The sequence below is a fragment of the Brugia malayi genome, assembly GCF_000002995.4.
Source record: "Brugia malayi strain FR3 genome assembly, contig: Bm_v4_ChrX_scaffold_001, whole genome shotgun sequence".
NCBI lineage: Eukaryota > Metazoa > Nematoda > Chromadorea > Rhabditida > Onchocercidae > Brugia > Brugia malayi.
Genome location: NW_025062479.1, coordinates 20,654,216 through 20,676,891, shown reverse-complemented (window position 1 = coordinate 20,676,891; position 22,676 = coordinate 20,654,216). Strand labels below are relative to the sequence as shown.

Sequence of the window (22,676 nt, the reverse complement as noted above, 5' to 3'; positions counted from 1 at the left end):
TGAAAAAAAAATTTTAATTTTTTTTCTCCCATTCTGTTTGATATTGCGTCATTAGCAGCTAATCGACGACGTACTTCTTAGCATTTAATTTAAAAGCTTTTTTTTTTTTTTTTTTTTTTTTGCCTTTAATAAATAATTAAAGGATGTATAACTTACGAACATCAAAATTACTTATATTTTAGACTTATTTTACTTTGTGCAAACATTTCTTACTCCTTACAAAGTATTTTTTAAAATTTATTCCATTTTTTATTTTTATCTTTCGACCCTAGTATTTTGCAAAAAAGTTGTATATTTAGAGCTATTAAAAAGTTAAAAGAAGTGAAAGATAGTTATATAGTCGTAAGTATACATTAAATCCGTTCCGTTTAATTTCGATCCGTTCGATCCGTTCGTTCCGTTCGTTTTTGATCCATTTATTCCGTTTCACTTTTTTTGATTTTGTTCTCCATTTTATCTCATTTTTTTTTTCGTTTGAAATAAAAGTTTTCAATTGAAAAGCTTAATAAATTATAGCTTAATGTGCATCTTGCAGGCAAGCTTACATGTCTAAAAACTGTTTACTTGTTATCTTTCCACTATCGGAAAAAGGTAATTCCTGCTAAAAACGCAAAGTATTTAGAAAATTTATCATAAAAAATTCAAGAATTAAAAATTGTTGTTTATATTTGCTATTTATATTTATTTTTAATTATTCAAATTTTTTAAATTTTCATGCAAAGTGGGGTACATTTGAAATAAAAATATCGACTATTTTGTAAGAAAAAAAAGGATTTTTAATTTCACGAATTTGAAGCAAGAATTTTTCATTTTTATTCTATTTCTGTCATTTTTTTTTCTTTTTTCACAAATAAAATCTTTGTGTTTCTGTTAGGAAATATCATTCTCTTATGATATTCACTGATAAAATTATACATTTTTTTAAAATACTAACAGAAACACAAAGATTTTATTTGTGAAAAAAGAAAAAAAATGACAAATTTTAAATCGTTTAGTGAAATAATATATCAAAAATAGCACTAAAAAATTTTGAATTAATATATTTAAACTAATCAATTAAAGTTATGTATTTAAATTCCAATTAATCAAAAAGTTTTCGCTTTTCACATTTTCTTGCTTCCTTTCTATTAAGAAATTATTGTGTAATAAAACATTTCATCTATAATATTACAGAACTTTTTCAAATTTCGAAAAGAAAATTTTAATTATTCAAAAAAAAAAAAATTACAGTGTTATCCTGGTTTATCAACAACGCGTAAGATGTCACTGGTGGGTAAACCGTTGGTTTATAAAAATTATAGCACTGATCAGAGGTTTCGACGGGTTCAGTGCAAGGTGCATAATTTTCTGGAACGACCACGTGGTTGGAAAGCTGCTGGTTATCACTTTGCTGTGTAAGTATATTTGAATTTTATAAAAATAATTAAAAATCATTTATTTTATTCGATTTTATGATTGTTTATTAGCAGCCAATTCAATTATGAATAATTTTATTATGTCATTTCAGTTTTTCTTATTGCTTTTGTTTTTCAGAAAACTAATAGTAGAAAAAATGGTTAAAAAAAAAAAAAAATTTGGCTGATATTTAATATTTATTTATTCAAATATTCGAACTTTTTCTAAATTTTAGTCAAAAATTCTATCAAATTGTATTTTTTTTCAACTTCTATTTTCAATAAATTTGGAAATTTATATGATTTGTTTTAGTACGACTAGTAAGTATTACTTAACTGATAATCGCACTGATAAAATATACTTTTTTATTCTTGTTAAAAATGTCAAAATATTTGAAATGTTTCCTCTGTTCAAAGCATAGCACATGCAAATTTTGGATACCTTTTTCAATCATACATTTTGTTTTCATATTGGCTACTTCCCAATAAATAATGCTGAAATTCGACAAAATTAATTTTAATAAAAAATTTAACAAGAACAAAAAAAGGATAAAAATTTGAGGAATAAATCTTTATTTATAATTTCGAATTCCGTTTTACTGTTCTTTGCTCTTTCATTGCCTTTTTTTTTTTTTTTTTTTTTTTTGTTTTTTCATCAAGTTTCGTTTATTTTATTTTATTTTTTTGCTTTTTTTTTCAGAATTGTTACAGTTTTGATTTTTTTCCTTGGCATTTTATTTAAGTATTAGTAGTTCTTTTTTCATTTTATTTATAATAATGTTATTACTCTAATAAGCATTTCGATAATTTTTGTCTTTTTTGTTTTTTTTTTTAAAGTTTTATTTTGTTTTCTGCTAGTTTCTTTTCTTATCAGTTTTTTAGATTTTATTAGTTGCTTTTGTTAACAAAGCTCCAACATCCTTCCAGAAGTTTGATTATCAAATACAAAACTAAAATGAATTTAATTCTTTAATTTTCCATTAAAAAAAAAAAAACAATTTGAGCACTTTTTCAAAAAAGCATAGTAAGACTGCAATAATTATTCAAAATTAACTCATTGCTCAATTCAATAATTTCCTTTACTTTGTAAACTTATTTAGACTTATAATGGTATTGATGTGTCTCGCGCTAAGTGTCTTCTCAACGATGCCCGATTTTGAAGAACAAGCAACTCTAATACTTTATTATATTGTATGTTTCTTTTCGTCTTTTTTTCAAATTTCTAAAATTATTTTTCTGCATAAAATTTATTAATTTACGTATTGGTACGTTCGTTTTTTATTAGCAAATAAGTTGGATTATTATGGAATAAATGAAAAATATAATTTCAATTTATAAGTCACGTATTAGTGACTTATAAACACGTATTAGTGTTTCTTTTTTTTGAATTTTTCTTTTGGTTTTTTTTTTTTTTTTTTTTTTTGTGCAGTTTTGCAGGTATGAAAGGAACAAGAAAGAATTTCAGTGAGAATTTTTTATATTTATTTCAAACAAAACATCAATAAGACAAAGATAATTGTAAAATTATAGTAATAGACAAGAAATATTAATTAGTTTGAATTATTACATATTTATAAAGAAGTAACATATTTATAATTATTACATATTTACATATAATATAATTGTCAATAAATATGCTATTAAATGAAAATTTTAAGCAGCTAATTATTTAATGATAGAATTATTCATTGATTTGAAATTTTGCATACTCATTATCATTTTCTAAATGTATTATGAAATAATAATATATGTTCAAATATTTAATGATATATATTCAGGAAATAGTGTTTGTATTTTGGTTAGCGATGGAATATATATTTCGGGTTTGGTCATCCGGTTGTCGCTCACGTTATCGTGGTATATCAGGCCGTATACGTTTCGCTACCTCTGCTTATTGCATTATTGGTTAGCATTTTTTGCTTATGCTATAACACTAATAACAATAATAAAGCAATAACAGCGGAAAGATTTCAAAAGTGATAAATTTTATTTTAAGCGTGTAATATTGTGTACATTTATCAGAAATAAATAAGAAAAAATGTTATCATTTAAGAATAATAGCATGAAAATCATTGATTAAATTTTAAAACGTTCAATTGTTTAATTTCAAAAAATTTTCATAAGATTGTTAAAATTATTTTTAAAAACTATAGTTTCATAAAAAAGATAAAAGTGTTTAATATTTTCTTTTAAAAATGGATTTTTTTTTTTTTTTTTTTCAGATATTATCGTTATTACAGCATCGATAATAGTTCTATGTATTGGTGCAACTGGACAGGTTTAAATTTCATTCATTTTCAATTGCTATTGCTAATGATCGGTCATTAGGGATACTTTTTGTTAATTGTTAAAACAAAAGTCAAACAAATTTGGTAAAACATAAATTGTAAATTATAAATTAAAAGTTAGTAGTTAAATTAAAATAACTGTAATATCAAATTAGAAATTAATATTGAAAAAGCTAACGACATTTTCATGTTAAAGTTAAGTTTTTTTTTTTCTCTCATTTTTTCTATATTTTTAGTTTCACACACACAACAATATATGATGGGAGAAACAGGAAAAAAAACAAAAAGAAAAATATTATTTTATCGTTTAATAATAATAAAATAAAAATTATTAATTGGATTTGAAAATATTTAATTATTCTGTTTTCAAGATTTTTCTTGACAAATTATGCAAACTTTAAATTTGGTAATTTATGAAGCAATTCCAAACAGTTAATTATTTAATTATTCAAATCTTATTTTGCCATTACCTACGTATTTTATGTTCCACTTAATCAGCTTCAAAAATTTCAATTTTATTATAAAAAATAAAGAATCCCATTAAATTTATTAGGAAAAAAACCTGTCAAAAAATAGGTTAAATTTAAGAGAAAAAACTAAAACATATTTTTTTTGTTAAATCAATGATCAAAGCAAAACATTTAGGGGCATTTGGGGAGAATATTTAACCACAAAAATTTTGATGTAATGATTCTGCAAGAAGATAAAAATGAAATTTTTTGTCAAATTTAAATATCGTCAACTCTTGACATTATTTTTTGCAAATTGTGCTTTTTTTCTCAAATTCAACGCTGATTTAGTCATTTACTTGCTGCAAAATAATGATATATTATGTAAAATGTTAATCGAAATACCTAAATTTTGTAGCACTTTCGTTTTAATTAGTCTCGCAACAATAATTAATATTTGCATATGCTTAAAGCGAAAGTTCTAATTTTCTATTCTGGAAAATTTTCACATTTTTCCATTCCATTTCACTAATTTCTTATATTTCGAATTATTTCTTTTTTATGAAAAGTTAAAATGAATATTTTAAATTTATTTTGTCAATAAATAAATTTAATTAGAATAGAAGAATTTGTAAATAATTTTTTCATAATATCATGATTTGTCCCACATTTAGCAAAGACTAAAATGAAATGATGTAATGAAATAAAATAATTAATGGTAAAATAATTAGTGCAGAATTAAACTTTATTGCACAAATTATTGTCATGAAATCGTTGTTTCATCTTTTTTGTTCCAAGTAAAATTGAAACATAATGCTTTGGTTAAATTTCAAAAGCCATTAAGAAAGCATTGAAAAGAATAATAAAATTTTTAAATGTTTTTCCATAAAACGAAAAAAATCAATTTTATATTTACATTTTTTAAGAAGAATTACAATAGAATTACATTTTTTAAAAAAAAAGAATTACAACAAAGCTTTCAAAGTTTCAAAAAGGATAATTCAGAAAATTTTTTTTTGAAAATGAAACACATTAGTTTTATGTTCATATTTATTGGTTTAATTATATTCGTTAAAATACCTACTGTACTATTTTTTTCCGTTTTTCTACCACTTCAAATTTGAATTGATTCTAAAAAAAGGAAAAATTCATTTTTCTAAACTAGCTCATTTGCTGAACCAATGAGTTATATTTAAATATCACTAAGGGTTAATTGTATGTCGCAATGAAATACTTTTCTAAAACACTTTCAAATTTTATCAAGAAATAATCAATAATATTTCTTTTCATAAAATTTGTTTCTAAAAAAAGAATAAGAGAAAATATAAAACCAGAAAAAATTTCAGCAAAAAAACGCCACCAATTTTAAATTCACAATTATTTTTCAATCCATTAACTAAAATTCAATTTTTACTGAAATTTTTTATTATTTTATTATAATTCACAATAGTTCCGTTTAATTTCATATTTTATCATATAACATTCATTGAACGGTTGAACTTTTTGTTCTAATTATAAGCAATGTTTCTTCAAATTTTTTTTTTTTAAAAATTCAAAAAAATATATATCAGTTGTTAATTTAAAATATGTATTCAAAGTATGCATTTTATTTTTCATTAAAAAAAAAAAAAAAAAGAAAAAGAAAAAACTGAAATATCAATTCCTATTCAATAGCTATATAATTGCCAATTGAATGAATTCAAAAATTATTGAAAAACAAATCCGGAAATCCGTTTTTTTCCTCCTTTCTTTCTAATTATAAAAAGGAAAGCTTAATTTATAGCACGAAGCTTGCTGCCTATTACCAATATTTTTAGACTGCGTAATACTTCAAGTTTTAATACTTTACTTTTATTTACAGGTATTTGCAGCATCAGCAATACGTGGCTTAAGGTTTTTTCAAATTCTGCGTATGTTACGCATAGATCGACGAGCAGGTACATGGAAATTACTGGGCTCTGTCATTTGGGCTCATCGTCAGGTTTGTTAAATTTTCTTAATTATGAGAAGATATGCAAATGATTCATTTAGTTCAAATATTTTTAAAAATTGAATTTATTGTCTATTTAAATATTTAAGTTGAAAAAGATTATTTGTCACTGTTTCAAACTTTATAAGAATAGGATGAAAGTATGCGTGACATATGCGTATGAAAGTGCTTTATTCCATTTTAAATTAAAACAAATAATCATTTACACAATTATTCAAAAACCAATTGTGTTTCTTTTCGTTCTAAAAAAATTTAGTCGAATAAATAAAAAGTGGTCAATTTCAAATATTTTCCAATATTTTCATTTCAAAAATTATTGCTTATTTTTTTTAAAAAAAGATAATTTTAGGAATTGCTCACAACTTTGTATATTGGTTTTCTTGGACTTATCTTTTCATCATTTCTTGTTTACCTTTGTGAAAAAAGCACCAATGAGAAATATTCAACATTTGCGGATGCTCTTTGGTGGGGAGTGGTAAGTTTCTTACCTGTTATCATGTGTGAAATTTTGAAATTTATAATAGTTATATTTAAAAAAAAAAAAACGACAAAATTACATTTATCTTGAAAACAAAACCAAAACTAAAATATCAATCAATTTTATCAGTTTTCTTTTTATAACTCTTAGATAGCCAATTTTTTAACACTAATAATTTAATACGTAAAGTTTATTAACAGATTACTTTATCAACTGTTGGTTACGGTGATAAAACACCCGAAACATGGCCTGGTAAAATGATTGCAGCTTTTTGCGCCCTTCTTGGCATTTCATTCTTTGCTCTTCCTGCTGTAGGTTTTGCCTTTTTTTTTTTTTTTTCATTTCCAAAATTATTAGTATAAATATCCTTTCAAATTATAATAAAGGTTTTTTTTTTTTTATAGGTTTGAATGAATGTAAGTATCTTTATCTAAAATTTCAATTTTATAATAATAGAGGAACTAAAGATTTTCCACAGTAAAATAAATAAATCTCTTTTGTAGTTGAAAGATAAAATTTTTTTCTTAATTTATTTCAAAAATTTATGCATATTCTCCGTAATTAAACATTTCTCATAACGCATTACTTACAAGTAATAGTGGTAATAATAATAAACAAGAATAGTAATAATAATAATAACAGTAATAATCCGTATATTAAAGATAGGTAATTTTCTAACAATTCATTAGTGTTATGCGAAATTTTTTATTAGGGTATTTTGGGTAGTGGATTTGCTTTAAAAGTGCAACAGCATCAACGTCAAAAACACTTAATTAGACGACGTGTACCAGCTGCGCGCTTAATTCAGTGCATGTGGAGGCATTATGCTGCAACACCGGAAAGTTGCTCAATGGCTACGTGGCGTGTTTACTTGGCAACAATTAATTCACCAAAGTAATAATCAGTCATCCTGTCATTTTTTTCTTTTCATATGAAATCTTTATTTAACACTGAGTGATAGCAGTATTGATTAGATATGGTAATGGTAAAAAAAAATAATAATATCTGTATTAATTGATTAAAGTTATCTCATCTTCTTGTTCTTTTTTTTTTTTTTTTTTTTGCTCTTTCTCTCTCTCTCTCTCTCTCTCTCTTTCTACAGAAAATTTTGTTTCATATTGAAAAAGAATATTATTGATTAGATAAAATGAAATGATAATAATTGAATTAACTGATAGGGAAAAAAGTGATAAAGAATACATTTAAGAGTGCACATTTCATTTGTTGCTTCAGTAATTGATATTTTAATTTTTGAATTGTTTTAAGGGAAAAAAAAAAGAGAAGGAAATCATTCTTATTCTATCATAATTTATCTTTATTTGTTTTTGTGATTGCTAACAAAAACAAAAGGCTTTTACTAATCAAATATTTTGGTTTGAAATATTTTCATTTTCAGTAACTATCTATCATTAATTATATTACTTCTTTTGCATGTTTTTGTGCAAAAATTTCCTAACATTTTCATCTAGAATTTCATTAATTTTTCTTTTCCAAAAAATTGTGAATTGCATGATTGTTGCACAGCTAATTATGATTCACACATTACATTACGTAATATTCAAACTCCATTAAGTTAGAACTGAAATTGATTTCATGGATCTCTGAAAATGCAAAATGAATTCAAATAATTAAAAAAAAAAGAGTTACTCTATTTAATTTTTTCAAATTATTAACGTATGAACATTCTTCTGGATTTACGCATTCATATTAACTGAAATTATGATTTGATATTTTAGTCAGTTAATAATAATAATAATATCTTTCTGCTAGCAAAAAAGATGAAAAGCTAAGAAATTATTTATTGCATTACCATTACTAGTAAAGATGGAAAATAGTAATTGACTTTCTTTATATCTTATATTTAATAATTTATTAAGTAAAACGGTCATCACTTTATCATAATAACTTATACGTAACTATTTTTTATAGAAGAAATCCTTATCGGTGATATTTGTTGGCAATGAATTAATCAATAAAAAATATTCCTAAAATGTAATTAGATTTCTAATTAACTGTATTTTACAGCCCTTTGTAGACAAATTCAAATTGAATGGATTTTTTTTTTTTTTTTTTTTTTTTTTGTGCAGACTTGTTAATGGTTAGTAAGCAAAGAAAACTACTATGAGATATTTCAATTAATTAAAACAATAAATGGGTGCTTGGTTAAATGAACGTTTTCACGTTATCTTACGTAGCGAAATATTACATTTTCAGTCATGCCGTAATAGGTTATGGAAACGACAGAATTGAACGACGTCGCCATACAACGAGTTATAATTGGCCAGAGAAGAAATCTTTACTGTGCGTGAAATGGTTAGAGAAAACCGGAAATTCTACCGGATATATTTATGCTACCTAATTATACTCATACTAAATTTATAAGATTGTATTTCGAACAGTATCTTTATAATCACTTATTCCATATAAACAGTATTGGTCAGCAAAAATGCTCACAAAAGAAAATGGAAAAAACCGAAAAAAAAATTTATTTCTTATTTGGGATGCAAATTTATGTATTCATTGCAAATATGCTAATAAAACAAGCATATTACTATAATTAGGTAACTAAAATTATTGAATTAATTAATATTTATTCCTTAATTTTATTCATAAATATTAAGCATAGATATTAAGCATAGACTGCTTAATAATATCAGCTTTTGCGTTGTAAATTAAGAATGTTCACAATGCACGCAAATGCATGACTATTACTGATTGGAATGCTTCTTTAAATAGCGAATATAGCTTCTCATACATTTTCCTATGATAATAATCATATAATCATTATATTAATATTATGAATTTTTAGAATTCAATCCAAATTATGATAGCATCGATATATTAATTTTATGTATTCGGATTTTTAAATTTCATTATCGTTCTCAGTTCATAGTAGTACCTGAATAAAGTAAAGTAAATGATGGAAAATTACGCTTTAGGAAGACGAACGGAAAGAAAAACATGTGAATCAGTAATTCATTTGGGAATATATAGTGCAAGAAAATTATTATCATATTTTAGAGTAGTCATTAATTTCTGTTTCTTTTTTGTTCTTTTTCCTTTTTTTAAAAAAAAAAAAAAAAAAACTTTAGCTAAATAGTTTTGTTTATTTAATTTTCTCAATACTTCGGTGGAACGAAATTATTCGAGAGTTTTGATATTTGTAGAAAGCAGGAAAATTTTTCACAAAAAATTTTCTATCCTTTACTCTTTTTCAAATTCGCCCATTTGTAGTTTGTTTAATTTTAGGAAAGGTTATGGGTTATTTATAATCGAGTAATTGATAAAGTGTTGAAGTAAACTTCATAAATTTTAAATAGTCGAAAGTTTACTTTGACATGTGTCAATATAATGGTTTTACTTTAATAAAATATAATGAATTTTGGAAAAATAAAAATTGCTATTGTAATTTGAAATAACCATTGCTAACTTTTGATAAATAGATATTAATTGCAAGATTATTCTCTCTCTCTCTTTTTTTTTTCTTTTCATTTGGTTTAAGAAAACTTATACTTTGCATGTTTTCTTTAATAATAGAACTAACAAAGTTAACAGATAAAAATAATAAATTATATGCAGTTCTATTATTTATTATATAAGTTTTAGGAATTTTTTACAGAATTAAAATTTGATATATTGCAGTAGTCGTGGTGGTGGTGGTGGTGGTAGTGGTGGCAATGGTTGCCAGCCAAGTTTGATCAGTCGGATACGGCAGAGTACAAAACGGCGTACAGGATCTAATGTGATGAGTCATTCAGAGAGTACACTTGATCGTAATGCCGGTGATACGGTAGAACTGGGAAAAGTGAACCCATTTAGCCACCACGGCAGTTCAATCGTTCGAACATTAGCCGTACCACGACAAAATGATGATATTAGGTAAACAGTTTGGTTGTTATAATCATTGTAATCACCAAGTAAAGTTTTAATTTTTATATATTCAATTTATAAGTTCGAATGTAATTGTTAAAGCGATCTGTAGCATTTTAAAAAAATGAACATCTGACATTGTATATAAATATTTTATACCTAATATCATATATATTTACCTAATTAAATGGTGAAAAAAAATTGAAACAAATTTTCCAATAAATATGAATATTTTAATTGAAAACATTTCAGTTTCATATCGGCATCAGATTACAGCGAAGTAGAAAGTCTTGGCGCTTTGGGTTTCAGTTTAAGTGGTTGGAAAGCAAAAGGTCGAAGCAGTACAAGTGCTGCATATAAAAAAAGCCACGATGATTCATCTGGCGCAAATAGAACCTTTAACACTACGACATTAGTTGGAACTACTGATATTGGTTAATTTTTAATTTCATAATCAAGATTTGTAATTAATTCATAGATTATTTTATTTCTAATAATGATTTCATTCTTTTTTTTTCCTTCCTTCTTTTCTTTTTTAAATCTTAAGAACCAAATGAACTTTTCATATCATCCCAAATACTACAACAAAATTTGAAAACGTTATAAAGGAAATATCACTGTTGAAACAAAGATTGATTTGTTTACTGCAATTTGAATTTTATATATTTTTTCCTGATACTATCACTATTTATTACTTACTACTACTACTACTTTTACTGTTGCTGCTGTTCTCTTCTTATGACTTATTGTTTTAATTAAAAATTTTTTTTTTCTATAATTCCATTCAAAAAGTTTTTAAATTTGGAAAAAATTTGGAGAAAATTTTCCGTTGATTAAATTTTGAAGTGCAGTAATTTTATTCATTCAGTACTCTAAATGGATACTTCTTGTATATTGCTATTTGAAGTTATCATATTGATATAAAAGTACCAAAAGTAATTTTGGATCTTGAATTATAATATACTATAATTAAGCTTAAATACACCTTCATATGTCAAAGTATGACACTTTTTTGTCAGCGAGAAATTTTCTTTATTTCTTTGATCTAGAAATCGGTGTTTTGAAATTTAGCAAAATATCGGGAAGAGTTCGTATATTTTTCGATTATGACGACATTTTCCTGTATTGTGATAAGTCAAGCAAATATTAACAATAAAGCAAAGCTATATACTAAATATGAATGGTGATTTTTTCGCTTATTAGACAGTTTCCATGAATTAACCATTCATCAAGCTAATTTGCATGAAATAACAAAGGACATGTAAAATGCGCAATTTCTCACATAATTATAAAAGGAGAAACATCAACAATTTCTTTTAATCATATTTAACCTTCAATAACTGATCATTCTGTTTTGTAAGTGTTTTCGGACCACGTTTTTCAATAACATTGATAAATGCAGTCCTGATGTCGTCCATTACTTGCCCCTTTTAATTTAATTCATTATGTGTTTCTAATTCGAACAAATGAATTCCACTAAATTTACCCTTTGACATTAGAGCAAATGAAAAAAAAAATTCCCTAAGAATGTACTGCTAGTATGAAATAACAAGTTCCACTGCTGTAAAATTTATAAATTATTTTTGTACAATCTTCAACCAAATTAATTTGTGATAACCAATATCACAACAAAAAGTTGATGAATAACTATTAATGATGCACATGAAATAATAAAATATTCCTGATTATCACTGTTTCTTATTCTATCTAGCTCGTCTTTTTTTTTTTCCACCCGTTTTTCATTTATCAGTTTTTGCCCTACAAATATACTTCTCAATTTACTAACTGTTACTGCTTTTCACTTTGTCTGTGTGGGTATTAGTGTGTCATTAGCATTGCTTTGCTTCTTCAGAACATCTGCAACCATCAGGAGAAACCGCTGAACCAAACCAATCGTTATCATTATGCAAATATTTGACAGAAGAGGATGGTGATTATATGGTGGGTGATTATAATTTGGTAATAGCACCGCTCTATCACTGGTGGGAAAAGATGCAACAGAAATATCGAGAATCGGATGAACGTGAAGGAACAGAACATACAATGTGGGATCATTTAGGCTCCTGTGCATCACTCACAAAATCTCGACGTTTGCGCCGAGAACCCCATCTTGACATCTACAATATTGGTATTTTAATATAATTCACCAAATAATAATAATATTTACTTTCTTTCTTTTTTCGCTACTGCTAATGGCTCGCATGCATGCATGTATTCATCTTCAACTTACATATTCATTAAATTGAAATCATTTGTTTTAAGTAAGTATCCTATTCTGCATTGGATCAAATCTTTTTTTTTTTTTTTAATATGATGATAATATGAACTAATAATGCATGATATATTCTCTTATTTAATTTTTGTAAGCTAATTCAATAAAGCTGTTATTTCTTCTAAATGGCATGCTATATCTTCCAATTCTTTTCCTTCCGATATCAAAAATGCTCACCGATATTATTCGTAATAGTATCATCTATCATTTCATAACATTCCATCTTCCATATTTATGTTTAAAGCCTTCTATTTCTAGCGCAAGTTTCAAATTTTTTATGATAATGTTAATGATTATAAATTTTACTTTAAATGTTATTTCAGATGATGATTCACCATCATTGCAACCAAAATCAATGGATGAATTTACTCCATCGCTAAAAAATGTCATACGAGCAATTCGACGTATACAACTTCTTGTTGCAAGGCGTAAATTTAAAGAAGCTTTAAAGCCATATGATGTCAAAGATGTCATCGAACAATATTCCGCTGGTCATGTTGATTTACAAGCACGTGTGAAACATGTGCAACAAAGGTTATTATCGTAATGTTAATAATGTGTAAAATTACACAAATAATAAAATACATTAAAGTTTATATGAACTCTAACAGCATTTCCAATACTTTTCAATAATTTACTTAGACTAATATCATTAATTAATCATATCATCTATGTAATGGATCGAGATAGCGAAAGTAATTTAATCGGGAGACGTAATTTAATTTAGAATCAAAGGAATAAAATTAACAATTTTAATAGATACTTCTTTTTTAGGCTGGATCAAATTGTTGGAAAACCGAAAGAGGAAGTAAAAGTGTCCTTAACGCATCGAGTAATTATTATGGAAATGCAGGTATACATATGTCTGTTTATACAAATTTTGTTTTTTCTTTTTTTCTCTTGAAGTAATGAAGTGATTTCAAAAGCAAAATATGTTAATGAATATTCTGATTTCAAGTTATGAATTTTTCTATCATTTCTAAACATTTATTGATTATTTTTCAATGCAATTCTTCAACTTTTTCTTTTTTTAAATTTAAAGTGTGGTATTATAAGATTACTTGATGGATGACATATATCTCACTGAAAACAAAGTGCCAATAATGTTTGTTACAGATGCAAAAAATTGATAAAAAATTGGATTTATTGCTTGAAATATTTTTGGGAAATAAAAATCAAAAAAAACAATTAGGTGATTATCCATTTCCATTTCGAATTCCAAACTCAGCTCCACAGCGTATTATAGCCAATTCTGAACCTGGAACATCTTCCACAACAAAGTAATATTTGCATTAATTCTTGTGCTATCATTTAAATTAAAATTTTTGATCTAAAATTTAGTTTTAACTTAATTTCTCTTAAATCTTAATCCTAAATTTTTATGAATAACATATCACATAAAATTAGATCATTCAGAAAGTTTCAAAAGGAAGTATTAGGAATTTTTAGGCTTGACAGTTCAGCTCCACAATGTACTACAACATCTTCAAATGATACGGAAATGCTTCCAGCATCCGACAAATCTGATGAAGACGATGGACAGTTTCAGTCAAATTGTCCCATCTTGGGAGCCAACCTTTCGAGTAGTTTCATTCATTTCAATTTTATAAATTATGCATAAAATTAGAATAGTAAAAGTATTTGACCTTAAGAAGATTAATTTCATGTGATAAATATGATTAAAAATAATTTTAAAAAAAAATGAAAAATAAAATGATTAAATCAAATTTTAAAGGAAACTCCGAAAACTCATTGAATACGGGATCAGCTCGAACACAGTTTTGGACACCACTGGAAACGCCAAACAATATCAATCAAACGGCAGCTGTATTATCACATCATATTGATAGTAATGAATTGGAACCATTATTGGATAATCAAAAGGATGAGAAGTCGAGTAGTACACGTATTGATTTCTTTTAAATTTTTACAAATTATCAACATATCAAATTACTAAGATAATTTCACTAAATATTATTCTCTCCTACTTTATTTTTCTGATTTCTCTTTTTGGGATTACAATCGATCGATATTGCTAATTTTCACAACCTTACCTTTTAATATCAGAAAAAAAAGAAGAAGGAAAAGAAAAATCTAAACAAAGACAATTGTTCCCAACTTGTTCACTCGATTATCATATCATGTCATCTTGTTGCGTCCTTTAATTTTGCTCATTTCGAAATTTTATTTTGTTTCATCTTAAACAATGTGTTAAAATATCTCGGTGCTTTAATTTACCATTTTTGTCGCATCATTTACTTTTTTAGTTTACAAAATTTCCTGAAATTAATCAAATTAAAACGAACAAGCATAGAAGTGGAGAAATTATAAGTAAATTGATTTACTAAACAGAAATCTATTGCTGTACTAACATGCAGGAAAATGTTACAAAAGTTACGGTTAAAAGATTTCTGTTTAAATTCATCTGCAGATCAGATCATCGAAATAAATTTTTGTCATCTGATTGTGAATGATGTAAACGCTATTTAATACATAACAAATTTTCAGTTGCACATCTTAAAGCTGCCTAATTTTTTTTGCTTATTTTCCATTCCTTGTTATTATAAAATCCCATTTCACACAAAATGCAAGAAAAAAAATACTGCTTGATACCTCATCATATTCAATTAAATTCACAATGTTTAAGCCAAAATTTATCAGGAAAAAAAAAAATAATTTTTTTTTTAACAATTTTTTAACAATTCAGCAATCATTGGTGTATACTTATATAAAATATTCTCAAATATTTTTAACTAAATTTGTACAAATTTAAATTTAAACAAGATTTCATAATATTTTCAAATAGAACGGGTTCATAATTCATTAATTTCTTCTCCTTTTTAACTCAATTTTATTATTACATTATAATTCATCTATTACAGTGATGAAATTGATGTAATTTTCCTCATATGATTATTTGACATATGGTTTTCCTCACGTCTAATTGATTTTTTCCAATTAGTCATAAGGCAAATGTAATTTTAAATGCAGTGCATATGCATAAATTTATTTTAAATAAATAAATATTTATAAATATATATACATAAATACCAAATGTTATGTTCCAGGATAATAATTTTCATTATTTTCCTTTTTTCATCTTTTTTATTAACTATTTTTTAACCTCCAATAATAAATATATTGTTTGTGTATTTTCCACTAAATCATTTGCTCTTATTTGCCTCCTATTCACAATTTTATCAATAATAATTTAAATATTTGCTTAAAAATCAACTGAGAAAAACACAACTTTTTTTTTAAAGCACTTCAAATTTTTAGATTTATTTATCTTATTGTTATTCTTCAATTTAACTACTCTTTTCGTTATCGTACTGTAGTGTTAATCTTATAAAGAGAGAATGAGTATTGGGCAGAAATAATAGTTCAACACGATTTAATTATCATTTCATAAAACGAAATTGAATAATATTTTAGAAATAGACAGGGAAGAAAGAAGAGGAAGAAAGATAGCAATAAAGATTTTAAAAAAAGCTTTTATTATAATGCTTCTGATGTTGGGTACAAACAATGAAGCAAAATAGAAGTTTGATGTAAAATGTAAAATAATTGAGAAAAAAGAAATGAAGAATGAAAAGATTGAAATTTGGTAGAGAATATATGAAGTGATCTCAAAAACTCTTCCAATTATCAGCTTTGCTTGCAATCTGTCATTTAAAAATTTTTTTTGAGTAAGCAAAAATTCAATCCCAAAAAATTCTAACATTTGTTACTTATTTTGGAGAAACAAAAAATACTCTGGATGATTCGCAGAATCTTATGAATTTACTAGGACAAGTACTGGTTACACCACTATTCATTCAGAAATAATTTGAGAATTTTTTGGAAAAAAGAAAAAAAAAACGAATATTTTGACAGCACTACCGTCATTAATAATTTTTTTTCTTTTTTTGTTAGTTAATAAAGAAAAGTGTAGACGATCGGTGACAATTTCTGCGCAAGTGGTATTTTTTTTTCTTTACTGAACTATTCAGTTAACTGATTGATTATTGATTAATTTTAATGATTTTGGCATCTATGGCGAGAAAATAAAACATTTCAATCTTTTCTTCATAAAAGTTGATTCTTCAATAGCATTACGAGAAAATTACATTTTCATATTATCAAATGCAATATTGTATTTTTCATATTATCAATTACAATATTGTATGCCTGTAGATTTATGATCAACAAACAATGTTTGAAGTTAAAAGCTTTCAAATTTACATTGTTAATTGCTGTTCGTCGGATTCCGCATAGTCTGCTCTAATTGGAGAAAAAAGTTTTTATGTGGAAATAGAATTTAGAAAAATAAGCATTAGCTAAGAAGTGATAAGTCTGAAAATTTTGTCAAAATAACGTTGTCACATTGTATAATTATCGATAATGATTAGAGGCTGAAATATTAAGACGACGGCATGCAAATGCTTCAAAAATTTTTAATTCCTAAAGTTTTGATAAAATTTGTTAGATGGTAGATAAATGGAATATAGCACGGTCCTTTCGCTTTATTAAGCAAACTTAAATTGAAAAAGTCGAAGAAATTATAGCAAACTGTCTCTTAGACTGATTAATAATGCTCGGTCAAACAATCTCGTCTCTGGACACTCAAAAATATGACTATTTGATAAATCATAAATTTTGAGTGTAAATAGTTTTTCATAATATTGATTCGTGCAGTGGTTTGAAAGTATCGATGATGTGATGAAATTAAAATGACATTCTTCAAATGTTAACGAACAAATATCTGAATTTGAAGATGTTATGGAAATATCGATGTTAGAGCCCATCACACAATATAGAATTTGTACCACAAATATGTTTAATTTCTGTGAATTCATTTGTGACAACCTATCAAACATAATAATATCACATGAAATGATGAAGTAAGCATTAACCTCAGAAAAAAATAAAAACACCAGCTAAAAAAAATCCATGCAACTTAAAATTTTATATAGTAACAGGAATTATACGAATGATCACTGACTGAATTGACCCGCAAACAGAACAGTCTTTAAGTTCTGAACGATTGCAAAGAGGAATGGTTGATCAGCGATGAAATCGGATGTAGTTAATATGCGACCCTCCAACTCAAGCACAGTAGCAGCTGCTGCTTCTGTTCCTTTTTCATTTACCTTCAAATAAATGATTTAATTGAATTTTGTGAATTAAAATGTTTGTAATTGTCTTTAGTAGTTTTCAATAAAGTTTTCATTTAATGAATATTCTCCAAACCTCAATGAAGCCTCTATGCATGATGTTGCCTACAGAGATTGCATCATTAGTAAGCTCTCTGAAATTAGCTGTTTCACTGATAGCATCTTCAATACCAATTTTTTGTAGAGTTTCTTTCAAATCCATTTTCCCTTCCAAACGGAATTTCGGTAATTTTAGCTGAAAGCCGAAGAACATTAAATCGATAACAATAAAACTGTAAAATTACAAATCGATTAGCATATCGGAAAAAGCAAATGACAATGTTTTACCGATACATCGTTTGGTGTAGCTGAAGAAATATATGAAAGTAGATCTCGACCCGTTAAATTTCTCAGAACATTTTGCAAGCCAAAGCGTGTTTTTGGCAATATGAAGACCATTTCCACTTCTTCACCAATATAAGGCAATTTGATAACTTGCACAGAATGGTCCTCATAGTACGGGAATTCCGATTGTAATGTCATCATTGACACCTAGGAAGATAGAAATGATAGAGAGAAAGCACAGACAAATTCATTCAACATGAATGAGTTTTGAAAGAAACAGCTTGCCGCTTCAAATTTTGACATTCCAGAAGATATTCACATTTTTCGTTTCGTGCTGAGAAATATGAAATATTTCATCATGAGTATTCATGTCATCAAACTGTGTCTCCCAAGTACCACTGAAGTATATTGCATTTAGTAGCAACATTTTAGTGTTCTTATTGATATCGCCTGCTGTTATTAACTCTGTTATTTTACGATTAGTCTTTTGCGATACCCAATTGTTGATTTCCTGGAAGAGAACTTTACTATTGTCATTTACAATAATCAAAGACAATAATTCTTTAAACAATTGGAATTGCTGAATCTAAGAAATAGAACCACTTAAGAGATAGTAGCTACCATTGTATCATTCTTCCTTTCTGATTACATCTTTCTCTACTCATTTAATCTTTGTTTTTATCATAGATCAAACCTGAGCAACTTGTTGACTCTGTTCGTTACTGAAACTATGTAATGTTTCACCATAATAAAATCTAAGTACTCTGGCAAAGCTTTCCTTTACAGAAAATCCTTGCTGTACGTAAAAACGATTTGCTATATTCAGTGTGTAGTTTTCATTTTTTCTCGCATCAATAACTACCAGCAGTTTGCTAAAGTGTTTTCGAACTTCTGCTTCATTTGTACCTGAAAAAAAAAAAAAAAGTGACTGCTGTTTTATCAGTTATGAGGTAAGTTTTCAACAGAATTTCAACATTTCCAATCTGTTATTACTTCCTCCAAGAAAAATCTGCAGTTGTTGTTTCGTTTCTTCATCTGCTGCGAGATAAATCATAAAAAGTTCAGTTGCTATCGAAATAGGAGATAGAACGACAGATTTATTGCCTTGTACAATTTCTTTCAGCAAACTGACCGCAATATTGGACTGAGCATAGTCAATCGGAGAACTGCAAGAATCTGGTAAAGAAGAGACTGAGATTGAAAATGTAATAATGAAGACTACTGTTCATATTAAGGTGCCAATAACGACATAATTGGCTATGTCTAATTAATTACTTATTAGTTGTATAGAAATTTTCCAACATACATTTCTCCAAATATCTGTACGATTTGGATACTTGCAAAAAAAAGTAATGCAGTGATGACTGCTTGATCAATCATTCTGAAATATCAGTATGGTATTCGAAGTGCTGAAATAATCATCCGAAGGTAAATAAAAGTCCAATCTCAATCATAATAGAAAGGAATTATTTCATCACTGGATAGTTGCAACATTTTAAACTCTAAGATTACATTTAAAAGTAAAAATATACTGTAGAACATTTTTTCTTTTGCTAATGAAATGGCAACTTCCATAGTTACTTTCCCTATCTATCTGGAATTAAATCATATCGAATTGGCAACTAATGCATGGTGCTATGTTAAGGAATATTTATATCAAATTATTGCAGTAGAATATTGTTATGGTTGTTATGCTATTTTCGGTGGTTTCGATTAAAAAAAACCATTCAATCTTATTTCTGATTTTCTCCTCTGCAAAATACAAAAGCATTATCTGGATTCATATATATTTTTTTTCAATGTACATCATATATTTCAATCATGTTTTTACCGTAACATACAATCTGTACAAACACTAAGATCTTTTTTTCATATTATTTTATGACAAGTGATAAAGCATTTTAGAAGGATTGTTTCCTATCAAAACAATCACGTTTTCTAACTGGTCAACATATTATTACAACAGTTATTCATTGTTTTGGTGTTTTTATTTCAAAATTATGCAGTGATAGAAAAAATGCTTTTAATAATTCTTAAAATGCGACAGGTGATTTTAATTAAATTTTGTAACCTAAATAATCCGCGATTAGATCTAAAAATAAAAAAATTTAACTTTTGCAGTGTACCAAACCTTTTAGATCGCTGTTCTTTTAGTGTAATATTTTTCTGCAATTGTACAGAAAAATTATTAAATGGTGTGAAATTATCAATAGTTCTGTGGCAGATGAAAATACGATAGAGAATTTGGACAAGTTCAAATAACAATAATTATTCTTGCTGTGGCAGTGATAGCATCGAAATGGCGAAAATGATATGACATACAATATCATTTAATATAGCAGTTGGATATTCCCGTTTATTCTTCAATTTACCAATTTGCAGTTTCGTAGAAAGCAAAGAGCCAAAAGAGTTAGAGTCAAGGCTGTAAAGTATGTTTTTCTGAAGACCGCAACTTCTAAGATTTTTGTTTTTAATTTCCTAGTTTGATTCAAGTTCTTCAGTTGCAAATCATATTATCAAATTTTATTCATTATTACTATAAACTCAACGATCAGAGTAAAAGAGCATTTGTGAGTGTGGAAAATGAAAATTTTGCGTTTGTTACATCGTTGGTTTTGTTAATCTTATATTTAGATTAAAATTAAGCACAAATCGTTCGAAATCGTTTGGTCGGCTATTTTCACCTTGATCATTTGGCAAATTTTATAATAATTTACTGATAAAAAGGTAAATTTCAACACTAATATATGAGTTTTTATTTGCCCCATTTTCATACATCAGTTCAGTATTGCTTGTGTAAATTCTTCATAGTGATGCTTATTTGATAGAATATGATATGATGTAAAGACATACTCCTTTTCATTTTTTAAATTACGAGTAAAAAGAAAAAACCAAAATTAAATACCATAATAGATGAACAACAAAGAATAACATAATAACAAACACATGCACTATTGATAATTTTTATACTGTAAAAACAAATATGCTGCGAGTTAATATAAATTGCGTATCAGAAATTTAAGAAGATAGTTTAACCAAGGAACGGAAAACAACTTCATAGAAGAAATAAGATTTGATCATTTTAAATTAAAATGAAACAACGAGTGAGGTACAAGTACTCTAAACAATGAAAGTACTTCTGTACTCTAAACAATGAAAGATAGAGTTATAAAGTTGATAATAATTGTGCATCAATTGGACAATAAAAAAACATTCCTAAATTTGTATTATCAAGGAAACTTATTTATGTAAAATGGAATTTTTAAGATCGAAAAATAAAAAAAAAAAAACCAGTTGAATCTGTACTGGATTAATTCTTTACCTAACAGGCCACAATAAACAAGTTGAGATAATGAAAAAGTGTTCCATCACCAATTTTAAAGTTGTTAGCAATTATGTCTGCTGACCCTTCTTAATTTGGCAATATTTCAGGTAGTAATAAAAACGATTTTTACAAACGAATTGTTTGTTATACTTTTATCCATATGACTGTTGTTACGAATTCATTTTTCACCATAGCAAACAGGAAAAGTGGTGAAGTTATTAGAAATAATATACCGATTACTTTAATCAAAAAGAGTAGTTCGTGCCTGTTTGCAATGTTTACGACTGTTTTGGTATTCCAACAAAGTTTCGTCCATTACGGAGCCATATTACGAGCTCAATTTTTATCCATCTTTTACATATTTAAATTTTAATAAATTTTTAAATTGTGGTTACAAGCCTATTATTTATTCATTTTACGTAATAAGTTCAAATTACTTAAAATACTCTTGAACATTGGATTCTATTGAATTCGTGTGAATGATAAACGTTTCATTTGAACATTATATAAATATATAATGTAAACAAAGAAAAGGAGAGGCAATTTAAGATTTAAATATTAGGTAGGAAACAATGTATAAAGGATTTACATCAGAAACAAAGAAAAAAAAAGAAAGAGAAAACAGTTTACTGTAACGAATTATTGCAAACAATATATAAAGAATACACAGCAAAAACATGAGTGGAGACAAAGAGGTATAAACATTATTGGAAACAATGTGTAAAGGGTTTACAACCTACGCATGGTTAAAACAAAAAGTTTAGGGTTCATCGAACATATTTCCTACCCTACTAAAATTTTGCGACAAAATGTTCCATACCGGGAACATGGGGATTTGTTAGGGAAGCTTCCTGATTATAGTTTGGAGTTTGTAAAGACGATTCACCGTCTATTGTAACGAATTTTATTCGTCAACAACTCACAAAATATTAATGATAATATACTGGTAATTTCTAGAGGTGTTATTTATGAGAATGGATAAATGATTACTTACGTGAAATACAGTTTGGAACACTTTTTACATTTTTTTGAAGAATGTTCAGTTTAATCAATCTCCAGTCTCATGAATTAATAAAATTTTGTTCTGATATATTATTGCAATTTGGTTTTTTCCGACATGCGTAACTAGC

At 26.4% G+C, this 22,676-nt stretch overlaps 2 protein-coding genes across 5 annotated transcripts; one reads left to right on the top strand and one right to left on the bottom strand.

Moving 5' to 3' along the window:
* Nucleotides 1–1,260: 1,260 nt before the first annotated feature.
* On the top strand, nucleotides 1,261–14,664 carry Bma-kqt-1 (KCNQ voltage-gated potassium channel family protein; the record flags this gene model as incomplete). Of its 4 annotated transcripts, XM_043075570.1 has the most annotated exons (17): nucleotides 1,261–1,394; nucleotides 2,495–2,585; nucleotides 3,173–3,299; nucleotides 3,617–3,672; nucleotides 5,993–6,112; nucleotides 6,471–6,596; nucleotides 6,800–6,910; nucleotides 7,312–7,493; nucleotides 8,814–8,912; nucleotides 10,242–10,478; nucleotides 10,722–10,903; nucleotides 12,322–12,597; nucleotides 13,065–13,275; nucleotides 13,516–13,594; nucleotides 13,858–14,021; nucleotides 14,191–14,324; nucleotides 14,477–14,664. In XM_043075570.1, the coding sequence occupies 17 exons, from the start codon at nucleotides 1,261–1,263 to the stop codon at nucleotides 14,662–14,664; spliced, it is 2,517 nt and encodes an 838-aa protein (XP_042931504.1). The 4 variants fall into 4 exon arrangements, with proteins under 4 accessions (XP_042931504.1, XP_042931503.1, XP_042931505.1 ...); XM_043075569.1 differs by lacking the exon at nucleotides 8,814–8,912; XM_043075571.1 differs by lacking the exon at nucleotides 12,322–12,597.
* A 3,053-nt stretch (nucleotides 14,665–17,717) lies between these two features.
* Bm8610 (serpin, putative) lies at nucleotides 17,718–19,601 on the bottom strand (the record flags this gene model as incomplete). Its single annotated transcript, XM_001896614.1, has 7 exons — nucleotides 17,718–17,873; nucleotides 17,974–18,132; nucleotides 18,225–18,428; nucleotides 18,541–18,732; nucleotides 18,916–19,127; nucleotides 19,215–19,387; nucleotides 19,528–19,601. The coding sequence occupies 7 exons, from the start codon at nucleotides 19,599–19,601 to the stop codon at nucleotides 17,718–17,720; spliced, it is 1,170 nt and encodes a 389-aa protein (XP_001896649.1).
* Nucleotides 19,602–22,676: the final 3,075 nt, after the last annotated feature.